The following is a 23,516-nucleotide window of genomic DNA, read 5'->3' as shown; positions in this document are numbered from 1 at the left end:
CGTTTTCTCCTAACCACAGTGTCCTTTGCCTTACAGAAGCTTTGCAGTTTTATGAGATCCCATTTGTCGATTCTTGATCTTAGAGCATAAGCCATTGGTGTTTTGTTCAGGAAATTTTTTCCAGTGCCCATGTGTTCCAGATGCTTCCCTAGTTTTTCTTCTATTAGTTTGAGTGTGTCTGGTTTGATGTGGAGGTCCTTGATCCACTTGGACTTAAGCTTTGTACAGGGTGATAAGGATGGATCGATCTGCATTCTTCTACATGTTGCCCTCCAGTTGAACCAGCACCATTTGCTGAAAATGCTCTTTTTTCCATTGGATGGTTTTGGCTCCTTTGTCAAAAATCAAGTGACCATAGGTGTGTGGGTTCATTTCTGGGTCTTCAATTCTATTCCATTGGTCTATCTGTCTGTCTCTGTACCAATACCATGCAGTTTTTATCACTATTGCTCTGTAATACTGCTTGAGTTCAGGGATAGTGATTCCCCGTGAAGTCCTTTTATTGTTGAGGATAGCTTTAGCTATCCTGGGTTTTTTGTTATTCCAGATGAATTTGCAAATTGTTCTGTCTAACTCTTTGAAGAATTGGATTGGTATTTTGATGGGGATTGCATTGAATCTGTAGATTGCTTTTGGCAAAATGGCCATTTTTACTATATTAATCCTGCCAATCCATGAGCATGGGAGGTATTTCCATCTTCTGAGGTATTCTTCAATTTCTTTCCTCAGTGTCTTGAAGTTCTTATTGTACAGATCTTTTACTTGCTTGGTTAAAGTCACACCGAGGTATTTTATATTATTTGGGTCTATTATGAAGGGTGTCGTTTCCCTAATTTCTTTCTCGGCTTGTTTCTCTTTTGTATAGAGGAAGGCTACTGATTTATTTGAGTTAATTTTATACCCAGCCACTTTGCTGAAGTTGTTTATCAGCTTTAGTAGTTCTCTGGTGGAACTTTTGGGATCACTTAAATATACTATCATGTCATCTGCAAATAGTGATATTTTGACCTCCTCTTTTCCGATCTGTATCCCCTTGATCTCCTTTTGTTGTCTGATTGCTCTGGCTAGAACTTCAAGAACTATATTGAATAAGTAGGGAGAGAGTGGGCAGCCTTGTCTAGTCCCTGATTGTAGTGGGATTGCTTCAAGTTTCTCTCCATTTACTTTAATGTTAGCAACTGGTTTGCTGTATATGGCTTTTACTATGTTTAGGTATGGGCCTTGAATTCCTATTCTTTCCAGGACTTTTATCATGAAGGGGTGTTGAATTTTGTCAAATGCTTTCTCAGCATCTAATGAAATGATCATGTGGTTCTGTTCTTTCAGTTTGTTTATATAATGGATCACGTTGACGGTTTCCCGTATATTAAACCATCCCTGCATGCCTGGGATGAAGCCTACTTGATCATGGTGGATGATTGTTTTGATGTGCTCTTGAATTCAGTTTGCCAGAATTTTATTGAGTATTTTTGCGTCGATATTCTCTTTCTTTGTTGTGTCTTTGTGTGGTTTAGGTATAAGAGTAATTGTGGCTTCGTAGAAGGAATTCGGTAGGGCTCCATCTGTTTCAATTTTGTGGAATAGTTTGGATAATATTGGTATGAGGTCTTCTATGAAGGTTTGATAGAATTCTGTACTAAACCCATCTGGACCTGGGCTCTTTTTGGTTGGGAGACCTTTAATGACTGCTTCTATTTCCTTAGGAGTTATGGGGTTGTTTAACTGGTTTATCTGTTCCTGATTTAACTTTGATACCTGGTATCTGTCTAGGAAATTGTCCATATCCTGAAGATTTTCAAGTTTTGTTGAATATAGGTTTTTATAGTAAGATCTGATGATTTTTTGAATTTCCTCTGAATCTGTAGTTATGTCTCCCTTTTCATTTCTGATTTTGTTAATTTGGACGCACTCTCTGTGTCCTCTCGTTAGTCTGGCTAAGGGTTTATCTATCTTGTTGATTTTCTCAAAGAACCAACTTTTGGTTCTGTTGATTCTTTCTATGGTCCTTTTTGTTTCTACTTGGTTGATTTCAGCTCTGAGTTTGATTATTTCCTGCCTTCTACTCCTCCTGGGTGTATTTGCTTCTTTTTGTTCTAGATCTTTTAGGTGTGCTGTCAAGCTGCTGACATATGCTCTTTCCTGTTTCTTTCTGCAGGCACTCAGCGCTATGAGTTTTCCTCTTAGCACAGCTTTCATTGTGTCCCATAAGTTTGGGTATGTTGTACCTTCATTTTCATTAAATTCTAAAAAGTTTTTAATTTCTTTCTTTATTTCTTCCTTGACCAGGTTATCATTGAGTAGAGCATTGTTCAATTTCCACGTATATGTGGGCATTCTTCCCTTATTGTTATTGAAGACCAGTTTTAGGCCGTGGTGGTCCAATAGCACGCATGGGATTATTATTATCTTTTTGTACCTGTTGAGGCCCGTTTTTTGACCAATTATATGGTCAATTTTGGAGAAAGTACCATGAGGAGCTGAGAAGAAGGTATATCCTTTTGCTTTAGGATAGAATGTTCTATAAATATCCGTTAAGTCCATTTGGCTCATGACTTCTCTTAGTCTGTCGACATCACTGTTTAATTTCTGTTTCCATCTTCTGTCCATTGATGAAAGTGGGGTGTTGAAATCTCCCACTATTATTGTGTGAGGTGCAATGTGTGTTTTGAGCTTTAGTAAGGTTTCTTTTACGTATGTAGGTGCCCTTGTATTTGGGGCATAGATATTTAGGATTGAGAGTTCGTCTTGGTGGATTTTTCCTTTGATGAATATGAAGTGTCCTTCCTTATCTTTTTTGATGACTTTTAGTTGAAAATTGATTTTATTTGATATTAGAATGGCTACTCCAGCTTGCTTCTTCTGACCATTTGCTTGGAAAGTTGTTTTCCAGCCTTTCACTCTGAGGTAGTGTCTGTCTTTGTCTCTGAGGTGTGTTTCCTGTAGGCAGCAGAATGCAGGGTCCTCGTTGCGTATCCAGTTTGTTAATCTATGTCTTTTTATTGGGGAGTTGAGGCCATTGATATTGAGAGATATTAAGGAATAGTGATTATTGCTTCCCGTTATATTCATATTTGGATGTGAGGTTATGTTTGTGTGCTTTCATTCTCTTTGTTTTGTTGCCAAGACGATTAGTTTCTTGCTTCTTCTAGGGTATAGCTTGCCTCCTTATGTTGGGCTTTACCATTTATTATCCTTTGTAGTGCTGGATTTGTAGAAAGATATTGTGTAAATTTGGTTTTGTCATGAAATATCTTGGTCTCTCCATCAATGTTAATTGAGAGTTTTGCTGGATACAGTAACCTGGGCTGGCATGTGTGTTCTCTTAGGGTCTGTATGACATCAGTCCAGGATCTTCTGGCCTTCATAGTTTCTGGCGAGAAGTCTGGTGTGATTCTGATAGGTCTCCCTTTATACGTTACTTGACCTTTTTCCCTTACTGCTTTTAATATTCTTTCTTTATTTTGTGCGTTTGGTGTTTTGACTATTATGTGACGGGAGGTGTTTCTTTTCTGGTCCAATCTATTTGGAGTTCTGTAGGCTTCTTGTATGTCTATGGGTATCTCTTTTTTTAGGTTAGGGAAGTTTTCTTCTATGATTTTGTTGAAGATATTTACTGGTCCTTTGAGCTGGGAGTCTTCACTCTCTTCTATACCTATTATCCTTTGGTTTGATCTTCTCCATTGAGTCCTGGATTTCCTGTATGTTTTGGACCAGTAGTTTTTTCTGCTTTACATTATCTTTGACAGTTGAGTCAATGATTTCTATGGAATCTTCTGCTCCTGAGATTCTCTCTTCCATCTCTTGTATTCTGTTGGTGAAGCTTGTATCTACAGCTCCTTGTCTCTTCTTTTGGTTTTCTATATCCAGGGTTGTTTCCATGTGTTCTTTCTTGATTGCTTCTATTTCCATTTTTAATTCCTTCAACTGTTTGATTGTGCTTTCCTGGAATTCTTTCAGGGATTTTTGTGTCTCCTCTCTATGGGCTTCTACTTGTTTATTTATGTTTTCCTGGAATTCTTTCAGGCATTTTTGTGTCTCCTCTCTATGGGCTTCTACTTGTTTATTTATGTTTTCCTGGAATTCTTTCAGGCATTTTTGCAATTCCTCTCTGTAGGCTTCTACTTGTTCTCTAAGGGAGTTCTTCACGTCTTTCTTGAAGTCGTCCAGCATCATGATCAAAAATGATTTTGAAACTAGATCTTGCTTTTCTGGTGTGTTTGGATATTCCATGTTTGTTTTGATGGGAGAATTGGGCTCCGATGGTGCCATGTAGTCTTGGTTTCTGTTGCTTGGGTTCCTACACTTGCCTCTCGCCATCAAATTATCTCTAGTGTTACTTTGTTCTGCTATTTCTGACAGTGGCTAGACTGTCCTATAAGCCTGTGTGTCAGGAGTGCTGTAGACCTGTTTTCCTCTCTTTCAGTCAGTTATGGGGACAGAGTGTTCTGCTTTCGGGCGTATAGTTTTTCCTCTCTACAGGTCTTCAGCTGTTCCTGTGGGCCTGTGTCTTCAGTTCACCAGGCAGCTTTCTTGCAGCAGAAAATTTGGTCTTACCTGTGGTCCCGAGGCTCAGGTTCGCTCGTGGGGTGCTGCCCAGGGGCTCTCTGCAGCGGCAGCAACCAGGAAGACCTGTGCCGCCCCTTCCGGGAGCTTCAGTGCACCAGGGTTCCAGATGGTCTTTGGCTTTTTCCTCTGGCGTCCGAGATGTGTGTGCAGAGAGCAGTCTCTTCTGGTTTCCCAGGCTTGTCTGCCTCTCTGAAGGTTTAGCTCTCCCTCCCACGGGATTTGGGTGCAGAGAACTGTTTATCCGGTCTGTTTCCTTCAGGTTCAGGCAGTGTCTCAGGCAGGGGTCCTGCCGCTCCTGGGCCCTCCCCCACGGGAGCCCAGAGGCCTTATACAGTTTCCTCTTGGGCCAGGGATGTGGGCAGGGGTGAGAAGTGTTGGTGGTCTCTTCCGCTCTGCAGCCTCAGGAGTGCCCACCTGACCTGGCCGTAAAGTGTTTCTAAGAAAGAGTTTGAGTATGGTGCCCCACAAGCTAAAAGGCATATTAACAGAAAAATCTATAAATAAATGTCACTGTGTATGTTAGAAACATTTTTGCAAATATAACATATATAAAATAATAACAAATCAATCATTGTACTTAATTGATAAGCCCTATGGGTCGAAGAATACACTTCAAATATAATGCAAGTGAAGGCAAAAGGGCAAGTTCACCAACATGAAAGTTCCCACTCACAGGACCAAATATGCTTATATATAGTATAAATGTGGTCTCTGTCACTTTAAGCTATTTAAATAAGCATTATATTGGCCTAAAGATGTGTTGTACATACGTCCCAGAAAAAAAAGTCCTATTCCTTTACTATCTTGATCCTTAGACATCTTGAAACTGAACAGAAGAACAATTTTTCTGATTAGAACACAAATTCTTAAGTCCCAGAACTTGAATATATTCTCAAATATGAGCCTTAAAATCTTTCATTTCCCTTCCCAACTGTAATGTAAATTGACAATTACAAGAAAAATACATTCTAATAAATTAAATTCCTAGGTAAAAATTCGTTCATTTAATATTATAAAGGAAATTATACCCTTTTGATGTTGTTACTACTACAACTTGAAAATTCTCAGAGTATATTTCTCTTGGGAAATTTCATGAAGAGAAAAATGAGTATGCAGCTAGTTTTATTTAGGGGGAAAATGATTTCTAGAATTGCCAAGTTCTACAGTACTCCAGGATACCAGGCTCCAAGCTTCAAAATAAATAATGCTGGATTTGCTATCCTGTTCACAAAATGATGTGGAGTGACCACTTCATAAGATATTTTCATGAAGTCAGAGTTCTAAATGCATGCAGGTACCTGTGGTCCTGGGAATAATAAACAGGAGCTTCTCTGTAGAGCTAAAGAGAAGAAAGCAAGAACAAAAGGCCAACTGGACACTATCAGAGTCTCACTGCTCATACTGATGGGTTATGGTGGACACGATGCCTGAATTCTTGCAAAGCGCTTGCTACCACTCACAGAATGTCATTTAAGGACATAATTCATTGCTAGATTTGCATATTTTAATATTACAAACATGATTCTCCATTTCTTGCCATCACATTCACTGCATGTACAGATACTGAGCTTGCAGTATCTTAAATATGTAGTCTCAGTACCCTCAGTACAGCATAATCCTGTCTGAAGTCCTGCAGATTAATGGAGGAAAATGTTGGAATGTATGGTATCTTGAAACAGATGTGCCATCAAAGCTAATCATATTATTTAGATTTGACCTGTAATAAGTCAATACCATTAAACTAGGATAATCTGAATAAAAATTTATAACTAGCCCACACCTAATTTATAAATTAAAGTATAACCTAGCCTTTTCAGATACCCATAATTTCTATTTTTACTAGACAATGAGATCATTTTCATTTTCTCCAAAATAATATTTCTTATAAATTATTTGCAAATGTGAATCTATATAAATGTTTACAAAAAATATCTTAACATTCATCATTTCTTAAAGTGTTTTTCCCACATCAAAACAGGTAAATGTGGATGCATGTGGACGAAGTGACTTTGTCTGTCCTCTAGGTCGGCCCACAGGGCAGCATTGGCAGTAATGACCATCTGTTCGCTCCTGGCAGCAAGCAAACTTCTAATGAAGACAGATGTGGGTCGCCGTGGGCACACGGGCAGCAGAGTGCTAATGACACACCTAGCGGTCACTGCCTACCTCTCCTGACTGATTGATCACCTAGAAGGTTCAGTGGGGAAGCAAAGATGACTACTGTAGGTGCTCATTAGTCTTACCAAGACACTGCTCTCGTTTCCCTTACACACTTATTACAACCACATGTCTATCAAGTCTTAATATACTACTACTGTACACTATATCCATTCTTCCAAAATAACCTTGACATCCATTCTGAGAACTTAACTCCTCCTACATTCGTGACTGACTGACTCATGAGTTATCAACTCCATATTATGATACAGGAACATAAATTCACAAAACATAAGATGCAATATCTTCCATCAAAAAACTATTTACGGATAGTTACATATAATTTGATTATCAACATAAATCTTTCCAAATGCTACTTTGAAAATATTATTGAATATCTCTAGCTTCTTTAAAATTATTTCACTCTATTAAAAATGTTCACTTATTGAGAACAACTTATGAGAATCATATCTGTTTGATGAAATACAAAGATTATCATTTGTAAAGTAGATGAGAATTCAGTTGCTTTTAAAATAAGTTTTATCGTATTATACCTAAGCTGTTAAAAAATAACATTGAAATTGTTCTTTAAAATGACAATCTATGAGACATCAACATATAAACTACAGTAAAAGCAAACAACTGTTTTTAAAAAGTACATTTTATGTATGAATAAATTTATGAGAAATACCATTCAATGAGTAATAATTTTAATCAAGTTTGAAGGCACAACAATACTTTATAGACTACATTTTTATAAATTTTACTTTCTATATTAAGATTTAAGACAACTGCTGCTGCTTCTGTCACTAGGGCAGTTTACTCTTCAATTGGCTTAGTAGAGTAAGCACCCGAGCTTGACCTTCACTGATTTCACAATCTATGAGAGTCCCAGTTAATGTGAACACAGAATAATAGGTAGATGATTGATAGATAGATAGATAGATAGATAGATAGATAGATAGATAGATAGATGCCTGGATGGATGGATGGATGGATGGATGGATGGATGGATGAGTGGATGGATGGATGGATGGATGGATGGATGGATGGATGGATGGATGGATGGATGAGTGGATGGATGGATGGATGGATGGATGGATGGATGGATGGATGGACAGACAGAGAGATGGACAGACTGAGAGACAGAGACTTTTTAATATTTTAAAGCTTAGGCCTCTCATCCACTGCAGTCTCTCAGCTACTCTAACCCAACTAATTCTGGCATTGCGTCTCACCACGTGGCTGCCATCTCTACCTCCTTGGTCAGCTTTAGTCCATCTATCCATTCACCCCTGTGACTGCTGGCTCAATCTTCCACTTCTGATTTCTTCTTCCAGAGTTCCTCTCTCAGCCTGAAAGACCCACCATCTACTTCCAGCCCAGCTATTGGCCATCAGATCTTTATTACAACCAAAGAGATACTATTCTACATTGCCTTAGGCAGGTGAGGAAGAAGGAATAGTTACAAAATAGAAATCCAGTTAATGGGCCATAGGAATGGCAATTCCAGAATCCTACCATGACTCATCTCTCTACCAGTACAGAATTAACAATTGAATATGCAGAGACAACCTCACACAATGCACCCCACCAATCAATATAATATATGTATGTGTGTGTGTGCATACATATACCTGCGTGTACACATGCTACCCCAATAACTATAATTATCCATTAATTGTTTTTTAAGGTTTTATTAGTCATTTTTACGTTCTGAGTGTTCTGCTGGCACATGTATATATCAATTACTTGCATTCTTAAGCCCATAGAGGCCCAAAAAGGCTGTCAAACCCCCAGAACTGCAGTTACAGATACCTGTGACCCTCCACATGGGGTTCTGAGAAGTAAACCTAGATCGTCTGTAAAAGCATCAACTGTTCTGAACCACTGAGCCACTTCTCTAGCCCCACCCCTTAATTACTTTAATAGCTAGGATTAAAAAATCTGCTTTACCTAATAAAAAACATAAATACAAATTTCAAAGGAAAACAAGCACCAGTTAAAACTTATTAAACTCGAAATATTTTTCTTGGGATAGCATCGAAATTAATTGTGAAGTGAACAGGTTTGTTTATATAAAAAATAAACGGCTAATACAGACATCCTAATAATATTAGAACATTACCAAGAGAAAAAAAGTAGGGGTAGATTTCTTCAAACAGCAATAATTAATATGTGTTACATCTTTATTTTGGTATTTTGAGAATTCCATACTTCAATGTGCTATATTTATATCACTTCTACCCATTTCTACCTCCTTTCCACCCCTACCATCACCCTGTCTCCAATTCATCAGCTCTTCTGTAATTATTAGTTACATATTTATATAAACACACACATGCACACATGCACACACACACACACACACACACACACACACACACACACACACACACAAAACCTACTTACTCTACTTAGTGTTGCCCAAAAGAACATGCATTTATGTCTGTCCACTTAGGAGTGAAAAACCTATTAGAAGGCTTATCCCTAGATAAAGTTGATCCTCTGTCCCTCAACAGCTAACTGAAATAGCTATTTTCTTCTTTTTAATTGGTTATTTTATTTATTTATGTATTTACATTTCAAATTTCCCAGTTTCCCCTCTGCAAACCCCCTACCCCATTCCTTTCTCCTGTGCTTCTATGAGGGAGCTTCCCAACTCACCCACTCCTGCCTCACTGCCCAAGCATTCCCCAAGCTGGGACATTGAGTCTCCACAGGACCAAGGGCCTCTCCTCCCATTGATGCCCAATAAGGCCATCCTCTGCTACAAAAGCATCTGGAACCATGGTTCGCTCCATGTGCACTCTTTGGTTGGTGGTTTAGTCCCTGGGAACTCTGGAGGGTCTGGGTGATTGATATTACTGTTCTTCCTGTGGGACTGAAAACCCCTTCAGCTCCTTTAGTCCTTTCTCTAACTGCTCCATTGGGGTCCCCGTGCTCAGTCCAATGATTGGCTGCTGGCATCTGCCTCTGTATTTATCAGGTTCTGGCAGAACCTCTCAGGGGACAGACTCCTGTCAGCAAGCACTTCTTGGCATCAACAGTAGTGTCTGGGTTTGGTATCTACAGATGGGATGGATCCCTTGGTGGGGCAGTCTCTGGATGGCCTTGACTTCAGTCTCTGCTCCACTCTTTGTCCCTGCATTTTCTTTAGACAAAAACAATTCATAATGGCTAAGATCAAAAACTCAGGTGACAGCAGATACTGGTAAGGATGTAGAGAAAGAGGAACACTCCATTGTCAGTGGGATTGCAAGCTGGTACAACCACTCTGGAAATCAGTCTGGAGGTTCCTCAGAAAATTGGACATAGTACTACCTGAGGACCCAGCTGTACCACTCCTAGGTATACACCCAAAAGATGCTCCAACATATAACAAGGACACATGCTCCCCTATGTTCATAGCAGCCTTATTTATAATAGCTAGAAGCTGGAAAGAACCCAGATGTCCTTCAACAGAGTAATGGATACAGAAAATGTGGTACATTTACACAGTAGAGTACTACTCAGCTATTACAAACAATGATTTCATGAAACTTGCAGGCAAATGGATGGAACTAGAAGATATCATCCTGAGTGAGGTAACCCAATCAGAAAAGAACACACATGGTCTGCACTCACTGATAAGCGAATTTTAGTGCACAAGCTCAGAATTCCCATGATGCAATTCACAGACCATATGAAGCTCAATAAGAAGGAAGACTACAGTGTGGATGCTTCAGTCCTACTTAGAAGGGGGAACAAAATAATCATGGGAGATAGAGGGTGGGAAGGACTTGGAAAGTAAAGAGGAGGGGGAAGGATCAGGTGTGGGAGGAGACGAGAGAAGTGCAGAGGGTCAGGAATTTGAATGGAGATGTGTAGCAATGGGGGTTGAGGAACTGGGGGAAGCCACTAGAAAGTCACAGATGGTGGGAAAGCAAGAGGCTCCCAAGACCTAACAGGGATGACATTAGCTAAAATTACCCAACAAGGGAGACAGAACCTATAGAAACCACATCCAACAGTTAGGCAAGGTCCCAGTTGAGAGATGGGGCCACCCACCCTTCTCAAAAATTTTAACCAAGAACTGCTCCTGTCTAAAGGAAATACATGGACAACGAGTGGAACAGAAACTGAAGGAAAGGCCATCCAGAGACTGCCCAACCTGGGGACTCATCCCATATGCAGCCACCAAACCCAGTCACTATTGCTGATGCCAAGAAGTGCTTGCTAAAAGGAGCCTGATATAGCTGTCTCAAATATACATACATATGTAAAAAATATATGATATAATACACGCACTCACATCACACATTTATAAATACAACCTGCTAGTTCATTTAGTACTGCTGATATGTACATGTGCTTGGGGATGACTGCTTGGAATGGATTACCTATCAAGGGCCTCATCCCTGGAAGAAATTAATTCTCCCTCTGTGTGGTCATGAATTGCCTATAGCTCTTTATCTAAGGGGCTTTATGAGACTTCCTCTATCTACACTGGCATGTCAGTTGGTGATGTCATTTCTCAGGTCTTGGTTAGGCAACCATATTTTTTAGATTTAATGGTACACTTTCCCTGTCATATATAGAAGATATAATCATTGAACAGATGCCAAGTTCATAAAAGAAACCTTAAATCACACATTAGAGATAAGACCTTGGTTGTGACTAACTTCAAATCTGACTCTGAAGACCAGACAAGTCATCTAGATAAAAACAAAATGGCCAAATGCTAGAGTTAAATTACACCATAACAGAACATTCCACCCACATATTAAGAATATGCTTTCTCCTCAGCAGTCCATGTAACTTTCTCCAAATGTGACCACAGATAAGGACACAAAGCAAGTCTCAACAGATTATCAAAAGTTTGAAATAACATACTGCATCCTACTTGACTACCACAAATTAATGTTGACTATCCACAACAGTGGGACTAGTATAACGTTTACAAACTCATAGAAGCTGAACATCTCACTACTGAATACATTTAAGTCAAGATAGAAAAACGAAGAAGCCCAATAGTGCAAGCATCAAGACCAACAATTAGCAAATGAGAGACCTCATGAAACTAGCATGCCTCTGTACAACAAAGGATACAATTCGCTCCCGTGCAGAGGCAGCCTACAGAACAGGAAATATTTTTACCAATTATACATCTGAAAGAGGGTTAGAATGTAGAATACACAGATAAGTGAAAAATCTAAATGTCAATTAAAAACTGGGTCACAGATCTACACAGAAAGCTCTCGAAAGAATATTCAGTATCCTTAACCATCATGAAAATAGAAGGGAAGCTATTTTGAGATTTCATCTTACCCCAGTCAGAATGGCTATAATCAAAAACCAAACAACAATCAAAAGCTGGCTGGAGAACGAGGAGACTCACTCACTGCCAGTGGGCATTCAATCTAGTCCAGGCACTCTGAAACAGCACTCTTCAAAAACCTAGAAGGAAATGTACTATATGATCCAGCTACAGTACTCTTGAACATACATCCTACTAAAAAGATTCTGACCATCATGTTCATTGCTGCTGTTTACAAGAAATGTAAACAGCCTAAACATCTATCAACACATGAATGAGTAATAAAGTGTGATACACCTATACAATGAAATATTATTCAGTTGTTTAAAGATGAAATTACGATATCTGTAGGTAAATAAATAGATTAGAAAATCACCATTCCAAGGGAGGTAGCCCAGAACCTAGACAGACAGATATCAAATGTTTTCACCCGTGGATGTTAACTTTAAATGTTTAGATACTGGTGTTTCATTTACAATTCCCACAGAGGTCAGTAGACCAGTAGTGGGCCCTGTGGAGGATGTAATAACAGGAGAAATTAGAGCACAGTGGTATAAAGGGTTAATGAAGCAGGAAGAGTTAAGTGAGTGGGGATGGAGGGGCAGAGGAATGAGGGAATAGGAGAAGTAAGGTTAGCACTGGAAGAGCTAACCTGGAGGTTACATAAAAAAACTACTGCTGTAGATGCTTTCTAAAATACAAAGCACATACAAATGCTTAAAATTTTAAGTGGAATTTCCTATGACAGGGTAACAGTGTCTTACTAGATACCACCAGCTAACAAATAAAAACCCAGTGTCAAGAAGAGACTATCCATCTGAGGTGTTGGGCAGTGAACATCCACACACTTCAAATATTACATGTTGCTGCTGGCATTTCTTCTGGTTACCCAGAACTTGACAGGAATGCCTATTGATGAAGACATCATGTACTGGCACTATAGAACGTGGCAAATCATACTGGTTTGACCTGGAAGTTGTATTCCCCTCTGGCTAACTTTCAGGATAATGGAGGGTATTATGTATGCTACTAGAAGAGAAAAGTGACCCTCAGTCTTGCCTAGCTAAGAACTGTCAGCTACAGTAACGACCTGTGGCAAGATATGCTCACTTGTGTAATGGTGACACAGGTGTCTTGGGGGGATCTTAATACTTTGTTTGGACTCAAAATCCACCAGACAAGATGAAACCCATACCTGCTTTAGTTAGTGAAGCCAAAAACTAGACTTGTTAAAGGCCCTGGAGGAGAACCTACTATGATTACTCTTCAAAATAGACCTTGTATTAAATTGACTCCTAATGACTTCTTGTTATACCCATAGACAAATCCAATATGTTGTATTAAATAACAGTATTTATTGCACGTTGTACATAGCTCCTTACATATAACCATAAAGTTGAATAGCTGTGATAGATTATGTTTACAAAGTAAGTACTTTCTGGCATTTCATTTAAAAAAGTTTGTGACCTTTATTTATTCAACCATTCTTTTTCATATAGAATGAACTCTTTCTTTTTCTTCCTCTTTTCATGTGTGTGTGTGTGTGTGTGTGTGTGTGTGTGTGATGTACATACATGTGTGTATGAATATTCACATATGCAGGCGAAAGTGTATGTGGCAAGTGCTCACGTATGTGGAGGCCCAAGGGTGATGCCTGCAATCTTCTGCGACTGTCCTTCTGTCTTATTCATTGAGGCAAGGAGTCTCAAACCACGCCCACCCAACAGTTACATGGGCTCTGGGGATAAGAACTCTGATCGTCTTGTTTTCACAAGCAAGTACTTTAATCACTGAGCCAACTTCTCAGATCTCTTTGGATCTTTAGAATTCCAATGTCTACAGAAGATGGTGTGAACATTTGTAAGAGCCAGAGGTTGGGGAAGATCAGAGCCAAAGAGCATCCCCAAGACATGACAGCACCTCATGAATTCACAGTAGCTATGGTTGCCTGCCTTAAACCTAGACAGGATCGAGCTAGTCAGGGATCTAAAATGGAGGAGGAAAAGGGCTTACAAGCTCCTATCCTGACTGAAGAGCTGTAATGGTTGTTTCTAAAGGAAGAAGAATCAGTTTCCATTAAGGATGTGGGGAGATAGGTAAGAAATCACAGGGGAGGGAAGGCGTGGGAGGAATAATACTACTAGTGTTATTCTGTATTACTATTCCTAATAAAGCTAGTGTTATAAGGAAAAGTGAGTTCCTTATGACAAAGAGTCCAAGCAAGGACAGTGATCACTGTCCTGTACAGTGAACATGTACTCTAGCTACTTCTACAGTGCCCATTGAGTGACACAGCCATCTAGCACAGTAGACACAGGAGAACTTTAATCTGGTGACAATAGACTCAGTGATCTTATAAATTGATTAAATATCCCTTTCAACTTACCTTTTTTTCTTCCTGTAATGCTATCTCTTCATACAGCCGCGGAACATATGAATAACAGTAGTGCTCTTGATCTCTCTTGATGTTAATATTTTCATAACGTAGTTTCCTTTTCCTTTCAAAAATCCACATAAAGAATTTGAGAGTTTTCAATTTTAAGCACACATTTATTTTTATAAGCAGAGATAATTTTTATAGCAACAGCTTCTGCTTTAGATGGATTTAATAAGAGCAACAGGTTGGGTCAATACATTTAAATTCTTATGAAAATACATTTCATGTTGGTTGGTTTTGTTTTTTAAAATGGAGCACTCGGGCCGCCAAGATGGTTCAGTGGGTCAAACGTACTTGATATCAAGCCTGCATTTATATCAATCTGAGTTCGCTCCCTAGAACTCACATGATAGAGGAAAACGATGCCCATGAGCTTCCTTCTGATCTCAGCATGGGTGTGCACATATATGTACACACATACATAGACACACACAAATGGAAGGAAGTTAAAATTCAGAACACTGTTATAAAATTGTTCTAATAATAATTACTCCAAAAGGAAAATGGTCCATAATACTTACGGCACGAACTAACATCATTAGAGGTAATTTTAGAAAACGTTTTCTGATATCCTACTTACCATATGCCTTTAAAATCCAAAAATCCCTTGGTATTTTAATTTCTGTTTAAAATAAGGAAAAATAGCCCTTTCTATTTATATCATAAAGCAGTAAGCCAAAGGGTATAACGATCTCTAAGTATCAAGGATAAATGTTTTTCCATTGCTATTGGACAGTTTGAAGAAAAAAATAAAATAGCAGTGAACAGTCCCATGTGCTGAGGCCGACAGCCTGCCAGGCACTGCGCCTATAATCTAATAGAAACCACCCAACTCCCTTAGCTTTGTACTCTCACCTATACTTGGACATAACAATAACTAGTTCTCCATAACTCAGTGAAAAGAGCCAAAAACAGATTTAGTGCCATTCATGGCCCAATAAACCCACTTTAACTTTTAGCATTAATAATTGCTAGAATCATATTTAAGTAAACCATACATGCTGTTTTTCCCACTTACTGAACCATTATGCAGACCAGGCTGGTTCTGAACTTGCAGCAATCCTCCTGCCTCCCAAGTGCAGGAAGTCCAGTGTACCCCACCGTTCCCAGCTGGCTTTGGCTTTAACTTACTGGATGATATCATAGTGTCCGGGGCCAGGGCCTGAATATTTGAGCAATTCTTGTCTTCCTGTAGCAATACCAAAATTTACACCTTTGTATTTCAAACTTGCTTTAGGATAATCCTAAAAAGAAAGAAGGAAAGACTAAGAAAAAGAACATGAGGCAAATTGGGAAGCATTGCATTTGACTGAGGTCTCCAGACAAGAATCCTCGGTCAACAGACTTGTACCAGTGAAATCTGGGAGGTCCCTTTACGCTGGATTCTGCCCTTCCTTCTCCCACATCAGCCAGGATTCTCAGAGAACTGCCTCTAAAATCAGTCTATACTGAACCAATGGGAGCAGTTTCCTCTTGGTACTACACTAGGTAATTTAATGCCTCTAGGGCAATAAAAAGCAGTTCCACCTAGAAACAGGCTAAATGTATTATTTACAAAAAAAGAAAAAAAACTATTTAAAAGGCATTAACTAAAAGGACTGGGGTAGTGCAAACAATAGCAACAGATCTCAGGCAATAATCCCATGATTCTTAAAAACATATTTGTGGAAATTTTTCAAAGAGCAACAAGTGGTTAAAAACAAATTAAATGCTATCCAGTTCATGTTATCGCTAATATATCAAGGAGGTGTAAGGATCATTATGGGCTCAGGACTTCCAAGACCAAGTTCTCAGCACAGAGGAGATGTATTTGCCTGGGATGGACAGAGGAGGGAATAAGAGACAAGACAGGAGATGGAGGACAAGGGAGAAGGGGAAGGGAACAAAGGAGAGAAGGTAGGGGTATTTGTCCCAGGAGAAGAAGGGACAAGGCTCTGGATAGAGTGGGGACAGATGTGTCAGATAGGAAAATGACAGTATATAAAGGTACAAGGGAAAACCCTGCATTGAGATAAGGTGTTTAATTCTAATTGGACATGTTAATTACGTGAACCATAGTGGGCTTTTCATTTCTGGCCTTCAATATTTTGATAGCCGGACCTTGGTAGTCAACCCAAGGAGGAGGAAGTGACCAAGTAAAGGAACAGACCTTAGTGATTAGATTTAGGAATGTGATCCTAAAGGTTTTCAGCAACATAGGCGGAATAGGGGAGAAGTGCAGAGTCTGCCAGAGCCGTATTCGTCATGCCCAGTCTGGCTAGAGCTCCTTCACACAGGATCTTCTTCTTATTTTTTTTAATTTTTTATTAGATATATTTATTTACTCACGTTTCAAATGTTATTCCCCTTCCCCGTTTCCAGTCCATAGTCCCTATCCCCTCCACTCCCCCTCCCCCATATGGGTATTCCCCCCATCCATCCCACTTACTGCCCCCATATTCCCCTGCACTGGGGGTCCAACCATGGCAGGACCAAGGGCTTTCCCTTCCACTGGTGCCCCAACAAGGCTATTCTCTGCTACCTATGCAGTTGGAGCCCTGGGTCAGTCCATGTGTAGGCTTTCGGTAGTGGTTTAGTCCCTGGAAGCTCTGGTTGGTTGGCATTGTTGTTTTTATGGAGTTGCAAGCTCCTTCAACTCTGTCAAAACTTCCTCTAATTCCCCCCACGGGGGTCCTGTTCTCAGTTCGGTGATTTGCTGCCACAATCGACCTCTGTATTGGACATGCTCTGGATGTGTCTCTCAGGAGAGATCTATATCCGGTCCCTTTCAGCATGCATTTTTTTTTTTAGCTTCATCAATCTTATCTAGTTTTGGTGGCTGTATATATACGGGCCACATGTGGGTCAGGCTCTGAATGGCCATTTCTTGAGTCGCTGCTCTAAACTTTGCTTCCATATCCCCTCCTATGGATATTTTTCCCCTTCTAAGAAGGAGTCGGACCATCCGCATTTTGGTCATCCTTCTTCTTGAGCTTCCTGTGGTCTGTGGATTGAATCTTGGGTAACTCCAGCTTTCTGGCTAATATCAACTTATCAATGAGTACATACCAAGTGTGTTTTTCTGTGATTGAGTTACCTCACTCAGGATATTTTCTAGTTCATTCCATTTGCCTATGAACTTCATGAAGTCATTGATTTTGATAGCTGAGTATTACTCCATTGTGTAGATGTAACACATTTTTTTTAATCCATTCCTCTATTGAAGGACATCTAGGTTCTTTCCAGCTTCTGGTCTTTGTTGTATGTTGGTGCATCTTTTGGGTATATGACCAGGAGAGGTATAGCTGGGTCCTCAGGTACAATTTTCTGAGGAACCTCAAGACTGATTTCCAGAGTGGTTGTAACAGTCTGCAATCCCACCAACAATGGAGGAGTGTTCCTCTTTCTCCACATCCTTGCCAGCATCTGCTGTCACCTGAGTTTTTTATTTAGCAATTCTGACTGGTGTGAGGAGGAATCTCAGGGTTGTTTTGATTTGCATTTCCCTGATGACTAAGGATGTTGAACATTTCTTTAGGTGCTTTTTGGCCATTCAATAATCCTCAGCTGAGAATGTTTCGTTTAGCGCTGTATCCCATTTTTAATAGGGTAATTTGGCTCTCTGGAGTCTAACTTCTTGAGTTCTTTGTATATTTTGGATATTAGCCCTCTATCATATAAAGGATTGGTAAAGGTCTTTTCCCAATCTGTTGGTTGCTATTTTGTCCTAATGACAGTGTCCTTTGTCTTATAAAAGCTTTGCAGTTTTATGAGGTCCAATTTGCCAATTCTTGATCTTAGAGCATAAGCCATTGGTGTTTTGTTCAGGAAATTTTCCCCAGTGCCCATGTGTTCGAGATGCTTCCCCACTTTTTCTTCTATTAGAGTGTATCTGGTTTGATGTGGAGGTCCTTGATTCACTTGGACTTAAGCTTTGTACATGGTGAAAAGAATGGATCGATTTGCATTCTTCTACATGCTGACCTCCAGTTGAACCATCACCATTTGTTGAAAATGCTATCTTTCTTCCATTGGATGGTTTTAGCTCCTTTGTCAAAGATCAAGTAACGATAGGTGTATGGGTTCATTTCTGGGTCTTCAATTCTGTTCCACTGATCTATCTGCCTGCCTCTGTACCAATACCAAACAGTTTTTATGACTATTGCTCTGTAATACTGCTTGAAGTCAAGGATGGTGATACCCCCCCCCAAAAGTTCTTTTATAGTTGAGAATAGTTTTCGTGACCCTGAGGTTTTGTTATTCCAAATGAATTTGCAAATTGCTCTTTCTATCTCTATAATGAATTGAGTAGGAATTTTGTTGGGGATTGCATTGAATCTGTAGATTGCTTTTGGCAAAATGGCCATCTTTACTATATTATTCCTGCCAATCCATGAACATGGGACATCTTTCCATCTTCTGAGATCTTCCTCAATTTCTTTCTTCAGAGACTTGAAGTTCTTGTCATACAGATCTTTCACTTGCTTGGTTAAAGTCACACCAAGATATTTTATATTATTTAGGACTATTGTGAAGGCTGTCATTTCCTTAATTTCTTTCTCAGCCTGTTTATTCTTTGATTTGAGGAAGACTACTGATGTTTGTTAATTTTATACCCCGACACTTTGCTGAAGTTTTTTATCAGGTTAAGTAGTTCTCTGGTAGAACTTTTGGGGTCACTTAAGTACACTATCATATCATCTGCAAATAGTGATAATTTGATTTCTTCCCTTCCAATTTGTATCCCTTTGACCTCCTATCGCTGTCTGATTGCTATGGCTAGGACTTTGAGTACTATATTGAATAAGTAGGGAGAGAGAGGGCAGTTTTGTCTAATCCCTGATTTTAATGGGATTGCTTCAAGTTTCTCTCCATTTAGTTTATGTTGGCTATTGGTTTGCCGTATATTGCTTTTACTATGTTTAGATATGGGCCTTGAATTCCTGATCTTTCCAGGACGTTTATCATGAAGGGGTGTTGAATTTTGTCAAATGTTTCTCAGCATCAAATGAAATGACCATGTGGTTCTTATCTTTGAGTTTGTCTATATAGTGGATTACATTGATGGATTTTCATATATTAAACCATCTCTTCATCCCTGGGATGAAGCCTACTTGATCATGATGGATGATCATTTTGATGTGTTCTTGGATTCAGTTTGCAAGAATTTTATTGAGTATATTTGCATCAATATTCATAAGGGAAATTGGTCTGAAGTTTTCTTTCTTTGATGGGTCTTTGTGTGGCTTCACAGAAGGAATTTGGTAGTGCTCTGTCTGTTTCTATTCTGTGGAATAGTTTGGACAGTATTGGCATGAGGTCTTCTGTGAAGGTCTGATAAAATTCTGCTCTGAACTTATCTGGACCTGGGCTCTTTTTGGTTGGGAGACTTTTAATAACTGTTTCTATTTCTTTAGGAGTTATGGGGTTATTATATGATTTATTTGTTCCTGATTTAACTTTGGTACCTGGTATCTGTCTAGAAAATGGTCCATTTCCTCCAGATTTTCCAGTTTTGTTGAATATAGGCTTTTGTAGTAAGATCTGATGATTTTTTTTTAATTTTTTCAGATTCTGTTGTTCTGTCTCCCTTTTCATTTCTCATTAGGGAGCCTCTGGTTAGTCTGGCTAAGGGTTTATCTATTTTGTTGATTTTTCTCAAAGAACCAGCTCCTGGTGTTGTTAATTCTTTGTATAGTCCTTTTCCTTTCTCCTTGGTTGATTTCAGCTGAGTTTATTTCCTGCCTTATACTCCTCTTGGGTTTATTTATTTATTTTTGTTCTAGAGCTTTTAGGTATGCTGTCAAGCTGCTGACATATGTTCTCTCCTGTTTCTTTTTGCAGGCACTGAGAGCTCTGAGTTTTCCTCTTAGTTCTGGTTTCATTGTTTCCCATAAGTTTCAGAATGTCTTGCCTTCATTTTCATTAAATTCTAAGTTTTTAATTTCTTTCTTTATTTCTTCCTTGACCAAGTTGTCATTGAGTAGAGCATTGTTCAACTTCCATGTATATGTGGGCTTTCTGTCATTATTGTTTTTATTGAAGACCAGTCTTAGTGCTTGGTGACCTGATAGGATGCATGGGATTATTTCTATCTTCCTGTATCTGTTGAGACCTGTTTTGTGACCGATTATATACTCAGTTTTGGAAAGGGTTCCATGAGGTGCTAAGAAGGTATATCCTTTTGATTTAGGATGCAATGTTCTATAAGTATCTTTTAAATAAATTTGGTTTATAACTTCTGTTAGTTTCTCTATGTCTCTGTTTAACTTCTGTTTCCATGATCAATCCATTGGTGAGAGTGGGTGTTGAAATCTCCTACTATTATTGTGTGAGGTGCAATGTGTGCTTTGAGCTTTAGTAAAGTTTCTTTTATGAAAGTAGGTACCCTTGCATTTGGAGCATAGATATTTAGGATTGAGAGTTCATCTTGGTGGTTTTTTCCTTTGATGAATATGAAGTGTCCTTCCTTACCTTTTTGAATGACTTTTGGTTTAAAGCCAACTTTAGTTGATATTAGAATGGCAACTCCAGCTGGTTTCTTCGGGCCATTTGCTTGGAAAGTTGTTTTCCAGCCATTTACTCTGAGGTATTGTCTGTCTTTGTCCCTGAGGTGTGTTTCCTGCATACAGCAAAATGCTGGATCCCCTTACATATCCATTCTGTTAGTCTATGTCTTTTTATTGGGAAATTGAGTCCGTTGACATTGATATTAAGGAATAGTGATTGACGCTTCCTGGTATTTTTGTTGTTAGAGGTGGAATTATGTTTGTTTGTCTCTCTTTTGGTTTCATTGCAAGGAAATTATATCCTTGTTTTCTGTCCAGTGTACTTTCTCTCCTTGTGTTGGGCTTTACCAATTATCCTTTGTAGGACTGGATTTGTAGAAAGTATTGCGTAAATTTGGTTTTGTCATGGAATATCTTGGTTTCTCCATCTATGTTAATTAAGAGTTTTGCTGGATACAGTAACTTGGCTGGCATTTGTGTTCTCTTAGCGTCTGTATGACATCTGTCCAGGATCTTCTGGCTTTCATAGTCTCTGGTGAGAAATCTGGTGTAATTCTTATAGGTCTGCCTTTAAATGTCACTTGACCTTTTTCCCTTAATGCTTTTAATATTCTTTCTTTGTTTTCTGCATTTGCTGTTTTAATTAATATGTGACAGAAGGAATTTCTCTTCTGGTCCAATCTATTTAGAGTTCTATAGGCTTCTTGTATGTTTATGAGCATCTCTTTCTTTAGGTTAGGGAAGTTTTCTTCTATAATTTTGTTGAGCATGTTTACTGGCCCTTTAAATTGGGAGTCTTCACTTTCTTCTTTACCTATTATCCTTAGGTTTGAGCTTCACAATGTGTCCTGGGTTTCCTGTATGTTTTGGGCTAGGAGCTTTTTGCATTTTACATTTTATTTGACAGCTGTGTCAATGTTTTCTATGGTAACTTCTGACCCTGAAATTCTCTCTTCTATCTCTTGTATTCTATTGGTGATGCTTGTATCTATGGCTCCTTATCTCTTCCTTAGGTTTTCTATATCCAGGGTTGTCTGCCTTTATGCTTTCTTTATTGTTTCTATTTCCATTTTCAATTCCTTCTCCTGTTTGGTTGTGTTTTCCTGTAATTCTTTCAGGAATTTTTGTGTTTCCTCTCTAAGGGCTTCTACTTGTTTACTTGTGTTTTCCTGCATTTCTTTAAGGGAGTTCTTTGTGTCTTTCTTAAAGTCGTCCATCACTATCAAAAAATGTGATTTTAAATCTAAATCTTGCTTTTCTGGTGTGTTTGGATATCCAGTATTTTCTTTGGTGGGAGAACTGGGCTCTGATGAAGCCAAGTAGTCTTGGTTTCTGTTGATTAGGTTCCTGCACTTGCCTCTAGCCATTGGGTTGTCTCTGGTGTTTGCTTGTCTTGCTGTTTCTGAGAGTGACTTGACCCTGCTGTAGGCCTCTGTGTCAGCAATCCTGTAGGACTATTTTTCTGTTTTCTTTCAACCTTTCCTGAGAACAGGTGATCTGATTTCAAGTGTGTCAGTGCTCCTGGCAACTATCTTCCAGCTCTAGGCATGGGAAGGAATCAAAGGGCCCTGCACCCAGCAGGCACAGTTGGCGCTATGTGATTCCCTCTTGGGTCTGGACTGTGGGTAGAGGGTAATCTCCTCTGACTTCTCAGGAGTATCCACACTTCTGAGGGTCCAGCTTTCTCCCCCAACGGAATGTGGGTGCAGGGAGCTGTTTAGCTGGTTCAGTTCGGTCCTGGGTGCAGACCAGAACCACGGGTACCGGCGGTTGTCCGTTCCTATATCCCTCTGTCCAGAGGCACTGTGCAGTTTCCCCTTGGACCAGGGATGTGGGCAGAGGTTTGCAGAGGTGGCAGTCTGTCCTGCAGTCTCAGGATGTCTGCACTCCTGAGTGGTCAGTTCCCTTCCCCACGGGATTTGGGTGCAGGGAACTGTGGGATGGTATCAGTTCACTTCTGGGCAGGATCTTCCTTTTAATACTAAAGAAATTATTTATGTCAGGAAAAAGTCAACCGAAGTTTTTCCTCTAACATTGGTAGGAATATTTGTCAAATGTAAACATGAACCACAAAGAGTTAAAGCACTGGTCTGATCAGCAACTAAAAAAAGAAAATACAGTGCAGTAAGAACAGTGGATTCCCTTCCAAAGATTCTCCTCTTATGATACATTCCACTTTATAAAGTCATTTAAGAAGCCTGGAGAGATGGCTTAGTGGTCGGGCTCAGTCACTGCTCCTGCAGAGGACCTGGGGTCACTTCCCACATAGCAGCTCATGATCTTCTGTAACTTCACTTCCTGGCTTTCCACTGTCCTCTTCTGGCTTCTGTGAGCATTGCACTCATGTAGTGACACATGAAAGCAGGTAAAACATTCAATACTAAAGAGTCCAGAGTAATTCCATGCATTGGTCTGCCACCCCCATCTTTCTATATGTCCTCAAGCCCTATTTTATTCCCATGAATAAAACCACCAGATAGGTGTAAGCCTCTGCCTTAGGATAGCCTTGAGCCTACACCAACACCCTGCTACTAGCCATACCCTGAGTTGGAGGACTAGCCCTCACCAC

General features: G+C 39.5%; 1 protein-coding gene across 3 annotated transcripts in view; it reads right to left on the bottom strand.

Annotated features, from left to right (window-relative positions):
- Window positions 1-23,516, bottom strand: part of Stpg2 (sperm-tail PG-rich repeat containing 2) — a 524,919-nt gene that overhangs the window by 450,106 nt on the left and 51,297 nt on the right. For all 3 annotated transcript variants that reach the window (XM_017591047.3, XM_008761520.4, NM_001100993.1), the window contains exons 5-6: window positions 15,591-15,703; window positions 14,409-14,520 (exon numbers count right to left, since the gene is read on the bottom strand). In XM_017591047.3, the coding sequence (XP_017446536.1) occupies window positions 14,409-14,520; window positions 15,591-15,703 (225 nt within the window). The remainder of the gene's footprint in view (window positions 1-14,408; window positions 14,521-15,590; window positions 15,704-23,516) is intronic.

The sequence above is a fragment of the Rattus norvegicus genome, chromosome 2 (genome assembly GCF_036323735.1).
Source record: "Rattus norvegicus strain BN/NHsdMcwi chromosome 2, GRCr8, whole genome shotgun sequence".
Taxonomy (NCBI): domain Eukaryota; kingdom Metazoa; phylum Chordata; class Mammalia; order Rodentia; family Muridae; genus Rattus; species Rattus norvegicus.
Note: the sequence above shows the minus strand (reverse complement) of the source record. Positions and strands in the feature narration are given on the sequence as shown.